The 16,162-nt window shown below is 45.4% G+C and overlaps 1 protein-coding gene across 2 annotated transcripts in view; it reads right to left on the bottom strand.

Moving 5' to 3' along the window:
* tbc1d32 (TBC1 domain family, member 32) overlaps nt 1-16,162 on the bottom strand; it is a 454,803-nt gene that overhangs the window by 238,686 nt on the left and 199,955 nt on the right. For both annotated transcript variants that reach the window (XM_070885302.1, XM_070885303.1), the window contains exon 23: nt 6,141-6,229. In XM_070885302.1, the coding sequence (XP_070741403.1) occupies nt 6,141-6,229 (89 nt within the window). The remainder of the gene's footprint in view (nt 1-6,140; nt 6,230-16,162) is intronic.

Here is a 16,162-nt window from a genome sequence, read left to right as displayed (position 1 = left end):
CTGACAGGCCTTAATTACTCGGCCTATCCATTTCTCCCTTCTTAAACCTAGCAGTCTCCAGTCCTTTGGCACCATGTTTAAATCCAAAGAGGAATCTGCTATTTCCTCTTTTGCTTCGCTCAACAGCCTGAGATGCATTTCATCCGAGCCTGGGGACTAATCCTGCAAAAGCTGCAAAACCCCTTAATACCTTCTCTCTCACTATGTTAATTTCATGCAGAATTTCACACTCCTCCTCGATAGCAGTATCTAAATTGCCCCTTTCCTTTGTGAAAACAGATGCAAAGTATTCATTAAGAACCATACCAACATATCCCGCCTCCACACAGAGATTACCCTCATGGTCTCCAATAGGCCCTACCCTTTCTTGAGTTATCCTCATACTCTTAATATATTTATAGAACGTCTTTGGGTTTTCCTTAATTTTACTTGCCAAGAATTTTTCATGCACTCTCTTAGCATTCTAATATCATTTTTAATTTTACCTCTGAACTTTCTATATTCCTCCAGAGATTCTACAGTATATAGCCATCGGTAAATGACATACGCTTCCCTTTTTTTCTTTATCCTCCCCTATAAGTCCCTAGACATCCAGGGGGCTCTAGAATTGTTATTCCCACCCTTTTTCTTTAAGGGCACATGTTTGGCCTGAGCCCTCCGGATCTCCTCCTTGAATGCCTCCCACTGTTCCGACACTGATTTACCTATAAGTAGCTGTTTCCAGTCCACTGTGGCCAAATCAATTCTCAAATTAGCAAAGTTAGCTTTTCTCCAATTTGGGACTTTTACTCCTGGTCTAACCTTGTCCTTATCCATAACTACCTTGAATCTGACTGAATTATGGTCACTAGCAACCAAGTGCTCGCCCACTGATACCCCTTCCACCTGCCCAGCTTCATTTCCCAAAACTAAATCCAGAACCGCCCCCCTCCCGTGCTGGGCTTGTTACATACTGACTAAAAAGGTTCTCTTGAATGCATTTTAAGAATTCCACACCCTCTATACTCTTCACACTATATTTGTCCTAATCAATATTAGGATAGTTGAAATCCCCTACTATTATTGCCCTATGGTTTTTGGATTTCACTGCCACTGTTTCAGGGTCTATAATACACGCTCAGCAGTGTGATCGCCCCTTTTTTATTTTTCAGTTCGACCCATATAGTCTCATTTGATGATCCCTCGAACATATCATCCTTCCTCACAGCTGTAATAGTTTCTTTAATCAATACTGCGACCCCCCCTCCTCCCTTTTTACACCCCTCTCTGTCTTGTCTAAAAATCCTGTAATCAGAATATTTAGCTGCCAAACCTGCCCCTCTTTCAGCCATGTCTCTGTAATGGCTATAATGTCATGCTTTCAAGTGTCTACCTGTGCTCTCAGCTCAACCGCCTTATTTGCTATACTCCTTGCATTGAAGTATATACCATTTAGCACAGGAAGACCTCCTCGATTACTACTTACTAGCCCTTGTTTCCTCTGTCTTACAGATTCACTTTCTAAATGCTTGCTTTGCAATTTCAGCTTTTTCTTCCCTATTGAATTTGTTCTCAGGTTCCTATCCCCCTGCCAAGCTAGTTTAAACTCTCCCCAACAGCACTACCAAATCTCCCTGCGAGGATATTGGTTCCAGTGCTGTTGAGGTGCAACACGTCCGCTTTGTACAGGTCCATCTCCCCCAGAAGCGGTCCAATGCCTCACAAATTTAAAGCCCTCCCCCCTACACCAACTCTCCAACCACACGTTCATCCTCTCTATCCCTCAATTCTTGTACTCATTAGCACATGGCACCAGTAGTAACCTGGAGATTATTACCTTTGAGGTCCGACCTTTTAATTTTTCTCCTAAGTTCCTAAATTGTGCCTGCAGGATCTCATCCCTATTCCTACCTATGTCATTGGTCCAGATATGGACCACGACCTCTAGCTGTTTACCCTCTTCCCCCAGAATGCCCTGCGTTCACTCTGTAACATCCTTGACGCTGGCACTAGGGAGGCACCATACCATCCTGGAGTCATGTCTATGGCTGCAGAAACGCCTCTCTATTTCCCTAACTATTGAATTCTCTACCACTACCACTAGCTCTTTTATTTTTTGTCCCTCCCCCCTTTGCAGCTGAACCACCCATGGTGCCTTGGACTTGGCTCTGGTTGCGCTCCCCAGAGGCACTATCACCCTCACCGGTGCTCAGAAGAGAATATCGATTGAAAAGCGAGATGGACTCATGGGGGCACTCCTCCACTAACTTGCCTAGCATTCTTCCTCCATCTGGTATTCACCCACTTCACATCTACCTGCATGCTTTTAAGCTGCAGGGTGACCACCGCCAGAAATGTGCTATCCACATAGCTCCCAGCCTCGCGCATGCACCGTATTGACTCCAGCCGCCACTCATGCTCCGAAACGCAGAGCTCAAGTAGTTGAAGCTGGAGACACCTCCTGCACACATGGTTGTCTAGGCCGCATGAAGCGTCCAGGACTTCCCACATGTCGCAGGACATGCACTCCGCAGGACTGAGCTGCCCTACCATCCCTCTAATTAGACTTATCTGATTATTAAAAGAGAGAGATACTTACCAATCAAACAGCCAATCACTTAATGATTTAGATGAGGGGATTAAATGTAGTATCTCCAAATTTGCGGATGACACTAAGTTGGGTGGCAGTGTGAGCTGCGAGGAGGATGCTGTGAGGCTGCAGAGCGACTTGGATAGGTTAGGTGAGTGGGCAAATGCATGGCAGATGAAGTATAATGTGGATAAATGTGAGGTTATCCACTTTGGTGGTAAAAACAGAGAGACAGACTATTATCTGAATGGTGACAGATTAGGAAAAGGGGAGGTGCAAAGAGACCTGGGTGTCATGGTACATCAGTCATTGAAGGTTGGCATGCAGGTGCAGCAGGCGGTTAAGAAAGCAAATGGCATGTTGGCCTTCATAGCAAGGGGATTTGAGTACAGGGGCAGGGAGGTGTTGCTACAGTTGTACAGGGCATTGGTGAGGCCACACCTGGAGTATTGTGTACAGTTTTGGTCTCCTAACCTGAGGAAGGACATTCTTGCTATTGAGGGAGTGCAGCGAAGGTTCACCAGACTGATTCCCGGGATGGCGGGACTGACCTATCAAGAAAGACTGGATCAACTGGGCTTGTATTCACTGGAGTTCAGAAGAATGAGAGGGGACCTCATAGAAACATATAAAATTCTGACGGGGTTAGACAGGTTAGACGCAGGAAGAATGTTCCCAATGTTGGGGAAGTCCAGAACCAGGGGTCACAGTCTAAGGATAAGGGGTAAGCCATTTAGGACCGAGATGCGGAGGAACTTCTTCACCCAGAGAGTGGTGAACCTGTGGAATTCTCTACCACAGAAAGTTGTTGAGGCCAATTCACTAAATATATTCAAAAAGGAGTTAGATGAGGTCCTTACTGCTAGGGGGATCAAGGGGTATGGCGAGAAAGCAGGAATGGGGTACTGAAGTTGAATGTTCAGCCATGAACTCATTGAATGGCGGTGCAGGCTAGAAGGGCCGAATGGCCTACTCCTGCACCTATTTTCTATGTTTCTATGTTTCTATGTTTGCCTGCCCAGACGAGGGCTGTGAGCTTCTCGCCAGAAGTGAACTCCTCAACGACGTTCGGGCTTCCTACTCCTCAGACTCCTTACCTCCCGAACTCTCAGGCCTCCGGGCCTCCCGAACTCTCAGGCCTCCCAAACTAATAAAGGCAAATATCACGTATGCCTTTTTAACTACCTTATCTACCTGTCCTGCTACCTTCAGGGATCTGTGAACCTGCACTCAAAGGTCCCTCTGTTCCTCTACAATTCTCATTTATTGTGTATTCTCTTGCCTTGTTAGCCTTCCCCAAATGCATTATTTCATACTTCTCCGGATTGAATTCCATTTGCCACTGTTCTGCCCATCTGACCCGTACATTGATATCTTCCTGCAGTCTATATCTTTCTTCCTTATCACCCACACAGACAATTTTTGTATCATCTGCAAACTTAATCATACCTCCTACATTCAAATTTATATCATTGATATATACCACAAAAAGCAAAGGACCTAGTACCAAGCCCTGCAGAACCCCAATGGAAACAGCCTTCCAGTCACAAAAACACCATCAACCATTACCCTTTGCTTCCCGCCTCTGAGCCAATTTTGGATCCAACTTGCCACTTTGCCTTGGGTCCCATGGGCTTTTACTTTCGTGACCAGTCTGCCATGTGGGACCTTATCAAAAGCCTTGCTAAAATCCATATAGATTACATCAAACACACTACCCTCATTGACCGTCCTTGTTACTTCCTCAAATCTTAACAAATCCATGCTGACTTTCCTTGATTAATCCGTGTCTTTCCAAATGAAGACTTATCCTGTTCCTCAGAACTTTTTCCAATAATTTTCGCACTACTGAGGTTAGGCTGACTGACCTGTAATTACTTGGTCTATCCCTTTCTTCCTTTTTAAACAACAGTACAACAATAGCAGTCCTCCAGTCCTCTGGCCTGACACCCATAGCGAGGAATGGAGAATGACGGTCAGAGCCGCTGCTATTTCCTCTCGCTTCTCTTAACAGCCTGGGATACATTTCATCCGGGCCTAGGGAATTTCGCCACTTTCAAAGATGCTAAACCCCTTAATACTTCCTCTCTGTGTTTATTTCATCTGATATTTCACACTCCTCCTCGCTGATTGCAACGTCTGCATCATCCCTTTTGTGAAAACAGATGCAAAGAATTCATTAAGGGCCACACCCACATCTTCCACCTCTACACACAGGTTACCTTTATGGTCTCTAATAGGCCCTATTCTTTCTTTGGGTATCAAATTTACAATAAGCTGCTAAAGGACCAATTGCAGAACTCTTTATGGCATGTCTTCAGGATATAGGGGCATGTAAATTTACTTCTGCATTGAGAGATTCTAGCAATTGATGTATAATTTATAATAAAGCAAAACTTTAACTTTTATTGAGCAAAATTGAATAAAAATAGTGACAGTTATGACATTTGAAATAAAATTCCTGCTGCACAAAAGTGAACATTCCCCCAGAAATTCTGTCCTCCCCGGGTCCATACGGGGTGTCCATGGACCCGGGAAGACATCGGAAAAGCTGGTTTTCAGCGCATAATGCACATGTGCTGAAAACCAGCTTTTCCGATCTATCAAGCTCCAGCTTGACAGATCCTCGGCATCTCGGGAGCGAGGACATTTGCAAGGGCAAGATTGCGGTATTTACCCATATCTTGCCCAGCAAATGTCCTCAAAACTCTTGCGCCTGATAAAAGCAGGCGCATAGCCTACTTTTGCAGGCATAAGATTTTAAAACACACTTAAAACATAATAAAATTAAAAATACACATTTTATTTTTTAAAACCCTGCCCACTATATTAAATTGATTTTAAAAACTTTGTAAAAACTCAAGAATTTTTTTTTCTCCAAGATATTTATTAACTTTAATTTCAATCAGTTTTAATTATGTGAGATGTGTATTTTTATTTTTTAATTGGTGTTATTGTGTTTGTTTTTTTCTCAATTAATAGCAATGAGAACTCGTAGACACGGAGTTGCCATTACTATTAATCGAGAATGCTGTACCTGATTGGTTGAGCAGTCACACGTGACTGCACCTTCTGCTTGGGAACCTCGAGGACGGGAACGTGCTTCGCAGCGCAGGAAGTGAAGGCCTCCCCACCGGAATCGAAGGTGCCTCCGGGACCATCAGGTACTTTCAGAAAAATTCTCCAGTCGGAGGGAATTGCTCGCGGGAAACCTCCGACCGGAATTTCAGGGCTAATATTTCTTACAAGAGATGAATCTGTCTATAATCGATTGAAATTAAAATTACAAGTCAGTTTTCCCCATGGTTCAGTCACTTTATCCAGCTTGTAGCTGAATTATATGCAAGTGTGCTAGGCTCGGTCACTGAACTCTCCTGGGGTAGTCGGGACACTACAATTAGTTCAGCACCCATCTGAAGTTAGGGAGATAGGGATAACAACTAGGGACTCAGGCCATGCTTAAATGGTCATTCAGAAATTCAAGATACAGTATTTCCTAATATTTGAAATTAATAAGAAAATGTATTTGAAAACAAATTTTCCAGCTTTAAGGAGCAGGATTCCAGCTTACCTAACACCAAACATATGGGAATGTTCATAGTTGAACAGTGAGTGTATTTTTGCATTTGAATTCATAATTATCAGTCGATCAATTACATCCTTTGAAAGAAAAAAAAGTTACGTCAGTTGTAAATACTATATAGAAATAGACATTGGTTAAAATTATAGATGACAGAAAATAGTGACTCGGTGTATAAATTTATTTTATATATTTTGTAGACATACATACTTATACCATTTAATCTTTCAATGAGTCTATGTACAATCACGGAATATACAAGCTGTTTTGTGTAATGTAATTTCTTTTAAATATAGTATTACGTAAGAACATAAGAAATAGGAGCAGGAGGGCCATACAGACTCTCGAGCCTGCTCCACCATTCAATAAGATCATGGCTGATCTTTGACCTCATTTCCGCTTTCCTTCCCGATCCCTATTTCCCTTGATTCCCTTCGCATCCAAAATTCTATCGATCGCAGCCTTGAATATACTCAATGACTGATCATCCACAGCTGTTTGGGGTAGAGAATTCCAAAGAATCACAGCCCTCTTGAGTGAAGAAATTTCTTCTCATCTCAGTCCTAAAGGGCCGATCCCTTATCTTGAGACTATGCCCCCTAGTTCTATACTCTCCAGCCAGGGAAAACAACCTCTCAGCATCTACCCTCTCAAGCTCTCTCAACATCTTGTATATTTCAATGAGATCACCACTCATTCTTCTAAACTCCAGAGAATACAGGCCCATTCTACTCAATCGCTCCTCATGGGACAATCCTTGCATCCCAGGAATAAATCATTGCTCCCCTTCTAAGGCAAATATATCCTTCCTTGGGTACGGAGGCCCAAACTGTGTGGTCTCACCAAAGCCCTGTACAATTGTAGCAAGACTTCCTTACTCTTGTACTCCAACACCTTGCAATAAAGGCCAATTTACAGTTTGCCTTCCTAATTGCTTACTGTGCCTGCATGTTGTCTTTCTGTGTTCCATGTACAAGGATACCCAAATCCCTCCGAACACCCAAAATTTATAATATTTTCTTAAAAATATTCTCTTTTTTTCTATTCTTCCTACCAAAGTGAATAACCTCACATTTCCTTACATTATACCCCATCTGCTCACTCACTTAACCTGTCTATATCCCTTTGCAGATTCTTTGGGGGCGAAATTCGGTATCGCCCCATTTCGGGGTGGTAACCGAGGTGAGGCAATACTTCTTGCGCCCGGCGCTAAAGTCCCGCCCAACTGCAAAATTGGGGTTACTGCCCGCGAGAAGAAGTGGATCGCAATATCGGGTGCTTCACTTCTCTTGAAGGTGGGACCGGGGCGGTATACGCATGAATTTTCCTGCACTACACAGCCTCTCCGCGTAGAACTGACACGAGCATAGGGCGCTCCCCTTCTGTTAAAGGGGAGGGCACACTGCGAGCTCTGCAATGGACGAGGAGTCACCACTACACAGCACGGCACAGAATCAGAGTGCCGGGCTGCACCATCGCAGCCGAACCCCGAGAAATGGACAACGAAAGGCCGGACCTGTAAGTCGGCCGTGAAAAAAAAAATGCCGCTGTGCCCCTCCCCTTTACTTTTCGCCCCATGAACGGAGTGCAGCCCTGTTCGCGACCTATGAGGTTGGCACTGACATCACCTGCGGTGGCCTCACGATCTGCTAGCCAATTTCCTCTGCAGGACAAAAACGGTTCACTGCGCATGACGATGACATCATCACCACCAGTGCAGCTGCTCGGGGCGCTATCGGCAGGAGCAGGGCGTTGCCGGCTTGCGCCTCCGCTAACTCCCGCACAATTTCAAGGGAGGCGGTAACGCAACCCCCTCGTTGGCGTTAACGGGAGGCGCACACGATGCAAATCTGTCCCCCTTTGTGTCCTCCTCACAACTTACTTTCCCATATAGCTTTGTATTGTCAACAAACTTGGATACATTATACTCGGTCCCTTCATCTAAGTCATTAATATAGATTGTAAATAGCTGAGGCCCTACCCCACTCGTTAAAAGCCTGCCAATCTGAAAATGACCCGTTTATTCCTCTTCGCTGTTTTTAGTCCTTTAACCAATCCTCTATCCATGCTATCTTGGAAGATCACAACCAGTGCATCCACTATCTCTGCAGCCACCTTGTCTAGAACCCTAGGATGTAGACCATCAGGCCCAGGGCACTTGTTGGCTTTTAGTCCCTAGTCGGCTAGTATTCTAGTAAATAAACACAGTGTCAGGGTAATCAATATAGGGTGAACTAAAATGAGAACATTTATCTGTATGGCATTCACAATGCAATAAATATGCCACATACTGAATGAATGGTGATGCTGAACTCAAAATATTTAAATGGAACACAGACTGCATTTATGTCAAATCTAGGTTACAAAACTAACAGTAAATATATATAGGTAATATAACAAAACAAAACCAACACATTGCAAAATAAGCCTGCGATACTTAAAAGTGTTCACAGGTTGAGGGCGTCGCTGGCAAGGCCAGCATTTATTGCCCATTTCCAATTGCCCTCGAGAAGGTGGTTGAGAGCTACGGTGAAAGTACTCCCACAGTGCTGTTGAGAAGGGAGTTCCAGGATTTTGACCGAGCGACGATGAAGGAACGGCGATATATTTCTAATTCAGGATGGTGTGTAACTTGGAGGAGAACTTGCAGGTGATGGTGTTCCCATGCACCTACTGCCCTTATCCTTCTAGGTGGTAGAGGTCGTGGGTTTGGGAGGTGCTGTTGAAGAAATCTTGGCGAGTTGCTGCAGTACATCATGTAGATGGTACACACTGCAGCCACAGTATGCCGGTGGTGGAGTGAGTGAATGTTTAAGGTGGTGGATGGGGTGCCGATCAAGTGGGCTGCTTTGTCCTGGATTTTGTGGAGCTTCTTGATTGTTGATGGGGCTGCATCCATCCAGGCAAGTGGAGAGTATTCCATCACACTCCTGACTTGTGCCTTGTAGATGGTGGAAAGAATTTACGGAGTCAGGTGAGACACTCACCACAGAATACCCAGCCTCTGACCTGCTCTTGTAGTCACAGTATTTGTGTGGCTGGTCTAATTAAGTTTCTGGTCAATGGTAACCCCAGGATGTTGATAGTGGGGGATTGGCTGATGGTGATGCCATTGAATGTCAAGGGGCGGTGGTTAGACTCTCTCTTGTTGGAGATAGTCATTGCCTGGCACTTTAGTACCTCTCACATGGTGCAACTGTACTTTATTTGTCTACATCACAATTGTTACCTGATGTTGTTCATTCTGCTGCCAAAACTCAGTGGTGAAATAGGAAAACAAATGGCAGAACTCAGTGATAGTAAGAAAATACATTTAACAGAAAAACTGAATGCATCAGCCTTTAGCATCTTCAAATGGCAGAACTCAGAGACAGTGACAGAAGATGCTGATGGTATCAGCCTTGGCTTGTTGGTAGCACTTTTGCCTCTAAATCAGAAAGTTGTGGGTTCAAGCACTACTCCAGAGACTTGAGCACATCATCCAGGCTGACACCAGCGCAGTACTCTGAGTACTGCATTGATAGAGGTGCCGACTTTTGATGAGACCTTAAACCTCGAAGGTGGATGTAAAAGGTCCCATGGAACTAATCAAATTAGAGCATCGGAGTTGTCCCAGTATCTTGGCTAACATTTATCCCTCAACCAATATTACTAAAGGCACATTATCCGCTCATTTATCTCATTGCTGTTCGTGGGACCATGCTGTGGTCCCACTAACTGGCTGCCACATTTACCTACAACACAACAGTAACTACACTTTGTTGACTGTGGTGCTCTTTGAGTGTCCTACAGTCATTTAAATGCAAGTACTTTCTATGGGCTCAATTTTCCCCAATGCCGTTTTTTTGCATATTTGAAGAGTTATGCCCGTTTTATTTGGGCCCGACTACGCCAAAAAAAAACTTGCAAGTTTCCCCGTTCTAATTTTTGAAATTGGCGCCACGCAGCCTGTCCTTTAGCTTTGGGGGGTGGAGCCCAATGTCTGCGCCGGAAAAAGGATGCCCCCCACTTCTGCGCATGCGCAAAAAAAAAAGGAAGTTTTTTACGTGATTGGTATGGGCGCGCATGCCCAATACCCCTCCCGATCTGCATTCAGCCATTTTTAAAGAACCAGTCGTGTGTGTGAACTTTGAGTGGTATGTGAGAACTTTAATTCGGAGTGGGAAAAAAAAAATCGGAGCTGCAATATGCAACGCGGCTCAAGGATCAAGAATTTCTCACAGGAAGAAGTGTAATTGAGGAAGAAGTGGTTACTGTAATTGAGGCCAGATGGCATGGGCTGGACACCAGCAAAGGTCAAATAAAAGTTTCACCAAAAGAAATGAAGAACCACTGGAACCAACTTTCACAAGATTACTGTGTAATGGTGACCACCCCAAGGTTCAGAGGCAAGTGCAAAAAGTGGCAGGACCTTGGACAAGCAGTTAGTATAAGTAATATTTTCATTTATTCACTGGAATTACAATTGTAAATGTGACCACCTGTAGGTCCCACCCAGCAGAAAGACACCCTCTCTGAAACGTTATATTTTCATCTTTGCAGAGGAAGGTGGCACACAACAGAGAGAGAACTCAAACAGGAGGAGGCTCGACAAAACTACACCCACTGACACCCGTGGAAGAGAGGGTCGCTGATTTGACGGGTCCTGCCTGGAAAAAAGTAACCACCACTGCACAACTGAGCCCACATTCAAGGGAGAGGAGTAAGTCCTACAAATTCCACAGTCTGGCTTTGCTAAATATTAAGTACCGCGCAGACTAGCCATGCTTCGGTTCCTGTGGATGTCTCGGTCAACTACACTTCGGTTGATGCAATGCGCTATCATTCATCGTGATCCTTCAAATGAGCATACTGCCTGCGATGTGTGAGCCTACTTATGCCACCCTGCCCCCTCTGCTGCTAATCATTTGTCTGTTCTGTTATATTTTGCAGAAATTGAGGCCAACCCTGACTAGGCTGAAGCCGATGCAGAAAAAGATTCAGTCGCAGACGAGCCTGAAGAGAAGAACATCTTCCAATCCCACCTTCCAGACCAAGAGCATGGGGGTGAGGGGGTAGATGAAGCCCCCACTCTTGTACTCATTCTGGAGGAGGTGCTGGTGAGGTGCCAGCCCCTTTCCTGTGTGATGCGAGTGTTGGGACATTTCATGGTTTCACACTGTCCGAGGCTGCGGGTCCAGTGGGGTGCAGTGAGCCTCAACCAGCCTTTCTTTACTGCTGTCGTTATTATTATTGTTACTGTTGTAACTGTTCTCAAGTTTAAAGTTTTTTGTAAGTGATGTAAATTTACAAGTTTAAAAGTTTGTAAGTGATCTTAACTGAACAGTTTAAAGTTTGATACAAGAATATTTTTTATTAAAGTTAAGTACAAACAAGTGTTAACATTTTTAATAAAATATATTCTAAATTATAACTGAATCATTTACATTATTTGTTCCATTATTAACACAACACAACATTACGGAACAGGTCCAAACAGTAAACATGGTCCATTTTGAATAGGATGAGAGGGAATCTCATAGAAACATATAAGATTTTGACGGGATGGGACAGGTTAGATGCGGGTAGAATGTTCCCGATGTTGGGGACGTCCAGAACCAGGGGACACAGTCTTAGCATAAGGGGTAGGCCATTTAGGACCGAGATGAAGAGAAACTTCTTCACTCAGAGTTATTAACCTGTGGAATTCCCTGCCGCAGAGAATTGTTGATGCCAGTTCATTGGATGTATTCAAGAGGGAGTTAGATATGGCCCTTACGGCTAAGGGGATCAAGGGGAATGGAGAGAAAGCAGGAAAGGGGTACTGAGGGAATGATCAGCATGATCTTATTGAATGGTGGTGCAGGCTCGAAGGGCCGAATGGCCTACTCCTGCACATATTTTCTACGTTTCGATGAGCCTTCAGGCAGCAAAGCATTCACGGATGATCTGCTGGCGCAAGGCTTGAACAATCGTTAAAGGGGCACCACGGCTCACCCTCCTCTGCCGTCATGCTCCGGGTTCAGGTAGTTGTATGGCTTCCTCCTCCTTCTTCTCCTCTTCGTCATCTGCAGTTTCCTCCTCATCATCAGCCACTCTCACCTCAGGTAGGTCTTCTACTGTCAGCTGCTGCTGCCTCATGATGGCTAAGTTGTGCAGCATGCAGCACACAACAGTGAACTGACCGACAATCTCAGGGAAGTATTGCAAGTAGCCTCCAGAATGATCCAGGCATTGGAAACGCTGCTGCAAGTTGACAATGGTCCTCTCTATTATGCTGCACGTTGCAATGTGCAACATGCTGTATTCCTGGTCAGCTTCCGTCTGGGTTACGCGTAGGGGGTCATGAGCCAGTTGGCAAAGCCGTACCCTCTGTTCCCAGCAGCCAGTTCTGCCCTTCTGGCTGCTGCTGAAACATGGCAGATGTAGCACTCTCACATAGGATGAATGCATCATGGGTGCTCCCAGGGTATCTCACATCAACTGCCATGATGCGATACATGTCATCACAGACGAGCTGCACGTTCATGGAGTGGAAGCCTTTTCTGTTCCTGCACATCTCAGAATACTCCAAAATGTGCTCGCAAGATGATGTGGGTACAATCAATGTAGCCCTGTACCTTTGGGAATCCTGGAGAAGCCCACAGCCCTGTCACGCATTGCCTGGTCGGTCATGGGGAACTTTATTTAGTCATTCCTCTGGGCATATACTTCAGTAGTCACCTGCCGAATGCAGATATGTGTTGCATGTTAAGAAATGACGCACACATCCCCAGTTGTGGCCTGGAATGATCCAGATGCAGAAAATGAATGTGCAGCTGTAACCTTTACTTCAACTGACAAAGCAGTCCTCCTGACACTTCTAGGTTGCAGGTCTGCTTTTACTAACTCACAGATCTCAGTTACAACTTCTTTGCGGAAACGCAGCCTTCTCACACAGTCTGCCTCATTCAGGTGCAGGTGTGAACACCTGTCTCGATAGACCCGATGTGGGTAAGGCCTCCTGCCCATCATCCTATGTGCTCTGAGGTTCCTCAGGTGATGCTGCCTCATCAATCTTCTCCTCCGCAGCACCATCGTGCAGAAGGCTTGCACGAGGTATGGCATTGTCAATATTGCCCCCATAATTAAATTGTAGCTTTGCAACAGCCTCAAAACAGCAGGACAAGCACTCACACACCTCTTCTTCCCTCTCTCTATCCAAGGTGCATGCCCTAGTATGGACCACACCCTGGTCTGCGCATGCGCAATAGGCTTGCTTAGAACGGGAAGCTAGGCATTCAATGAATACATTTGGGGCAACAAAGTGTAATGCAATTCTTGAATTTTTGATTTTTTTTCTAAGTACCACCCCACCACCAAATGTCTCCTCACCGGGCTCGAGTGTCAGAGCATCGGCCGGCAGAATCGCTCCCTCGCCCGGACACAGGGGCTCGGCTTCCACCACCCACGGTCTTCTTTTGAAGCTGAGTCCCGGGCCTGTGTCCGGGCGAGGGAGCAATTCTGCCGGCCGACACTCCAACTCTCGAGCCCGGTGAGGAGACGTTCGATGGTGAGGTGGTACTTTGAAAAAATTCAAAAATTCAAGAATTGCATTAAACTTCCAATTTCTCCCTTTTGACTTTGAAAAACATCAACATTTATGATGCATATTTTCTGCCTTCTTGACTCCCTCCAAAACTTCGCCTAAAAACAATGGCGTTTATCTGCGCCGATTTTGTAATGTGCGCAGAAGATTTCTTGGGAGTGGTCACATATGCCGTGCTAGGTAAATTGCAAGTTGGCCAAACTTGCTTTAATGTGAAAAATTGGCAGACATCAGGTTACTCCCCCATGACGCAAAAAAATCATAACCTAAATAAATCGTAACTAACTGAATTATGCTGGCGCAGAAACTTTGGGGAAACTTGGGAAAATTTTAGTTACTCCAAAAAAAAACGGTGCACGCCAAAAAAACGATGCAGATAATTGGGGAAAATTGAGCCCTTTCTTTCTAAATTGTGCAGCAAAACTATAAAGTGATAGCAGAAGATGTAAACCGGTAGAACAAATCATTACAGATTGATGCACCATTTTTTGAAAGGCAAATTATAAACACATATAAAGACGTAAAATTATGTTCACTCTTTTAAAAAAAAAAGCTGTTGATGTTGCAACATTTAACTGTAATCTGCTTGAACTTTGCTCCTGTAGTTTATGAAGTCATCGGAATATCAATTCATTAGTTTGCAACACACACAATATATTTACTTTTGGAACTACCAATTTAAAATGTATAAATATTTAAAAATCTTTTAAAAAGTGGACAAGTCTGACTGCGGCAACTGCAGAGGAATCTCCCTGCTATCAGCCACTGGGAAAGTTGTCGCTAGAGTCCTCCTCAACGTCTTCTCCCCGTGGCCGAGGAGCTCCTCCCGGAGTCGCAGTGCAGATTTCGTCCCCTCCGGGGCACAGCAGACATGATTTTTGCAGCGCGGCAGCTGCAGGAAAAATGCAGGGAATAGCGCCAGCCCTTATACATGGCCTTCTTCGACATTACAAAGGTCTTTGACACTGTCAACCGCAAGGGTCTATGGACGTCCTCCTCCATTTTGGATGCCCCCAAAAGTACGTCGCCATCCTCCGCCTGCTCCATGACAACATGCAGGCCGTGATCATTAACAACGGATCCATCACAGACCCAATTCACATCCGGACCGGGGTCAAGCAGGGCTGCATCATCGCCCCAACCTTCTTCTCAATCTTCCTTGCTCCACCTCACAGTTGATAAGCTGGAGTGGAACTAAACTACAGAACCAGTGGGAAGCTGTTCAATCTTCACCATCTCCAGGCCAGGTCCAAGACCTCTCCAACCTCTGTCGTCGAGCTACAGTATGCAGACGATGCCTGCGTCTGTGCATGCACAGAGGCTGAATTCCAGGACATAGTCAACGTATTTACCGAGGCATATGAAAGCATGGGCCTTACGCTAAACATTAGTAAGACAAAGGTCCTCCACCAGCCTGTCCTCGCCACACAGCACTGCCTCCCAGACATCAAGATCCACGGCGGGCCTTGGACAACGTGGACCACTTCCCCTATCTCGGGAGCCTCCTATCAACAAGAGCAGGCATTGATGACGATATCCAACACCGCCTCCAGTGCGCCAGTGCAGCCTTTGGCTGCCTGAGGAAGAGAGTGTTTGAAGACTAGGCCCTCAAAACTGTCACCAAGCTCATGGTCTACCCGCCCTCCTGTATGGCTCAGAGACGAGGACCATGTACAGTAGACACCTCAAGTCGCTGGAGAAATACTACCAGCGATGTCTCTGCAAGATCCTGCAAATCCCCTGGGAGGGCAGACGCACAAATGTTAGCGGCCTCTTCCAGGCCAACATCCCCAGCATTGAAGCACTGACCACACTTGATCAGCTCTGCTGAGCAGGCCACATAGTTCGCATGCCTGACACGAGACTCCCAAAGCAAGCGCTCTACTCGGAACTAGTCCACGGTAAACGAGCCAAAGGCGGGCAGAGGAAACGTTATAAGGCACCCTCAAAGCCTCCCTGATAAAGTGCGACATCCCCACTGACACCTGGGAGTCCCTGGCCAAAGACTGCCCTAAGTGGAGGAAGTGCATTCGGGATGGCGTTGAGCTCAAGTATCGTCTCCGAGAGCATGCAGAAATCAAGCGCAGGCAGCGGAAAGAGCGTGCGGCAAACCAGGCGCCCTGCCCACCCTTTCCCTCAACGACTATCTGTCCCACCTGTGACAGAGACTGTGGTTGTCATATTGGACTGTACAGCCACCTAAGAACTCATGCTAACAGTGGAAGCAAATCTTCCTCGATTCCGAGGGACTGCATATGATGATGATGATATTTACTTTTGGAACTACTGATTTAAAATGTATAAATATTGCATTGCTCAAAGTATTTTTTAGTTTGTGAAAGATTGGCAGGTCAACAGAACAATCTGGGCTGGATTTTCGGCTTTTGACATTTAGGGGCAGTAATGACGGCGGGGCGGTTCTGATGCCTCCTGGAAAACGTTTGCA

This window comes from Pristiophorus japonicus, chromosome 7, assembly GCF_044704955.1.
Source record: "Pristiophorus japonicus isolate sPriJap1 chromosome 7, sPriJap1.hap1, whole genome shotgun sequence".
Taxonomy (NCBI): Eukaryota; Metazoa; Chordata; class Chondrichthyes; family Pristiophoridae; genus Pristiophorus; species Pristiophorus japonicus.
Note: the sequence above shows the minus strand (reverse complement) of the source record. Positions and strands in the feature narration are given on the sequence as shown.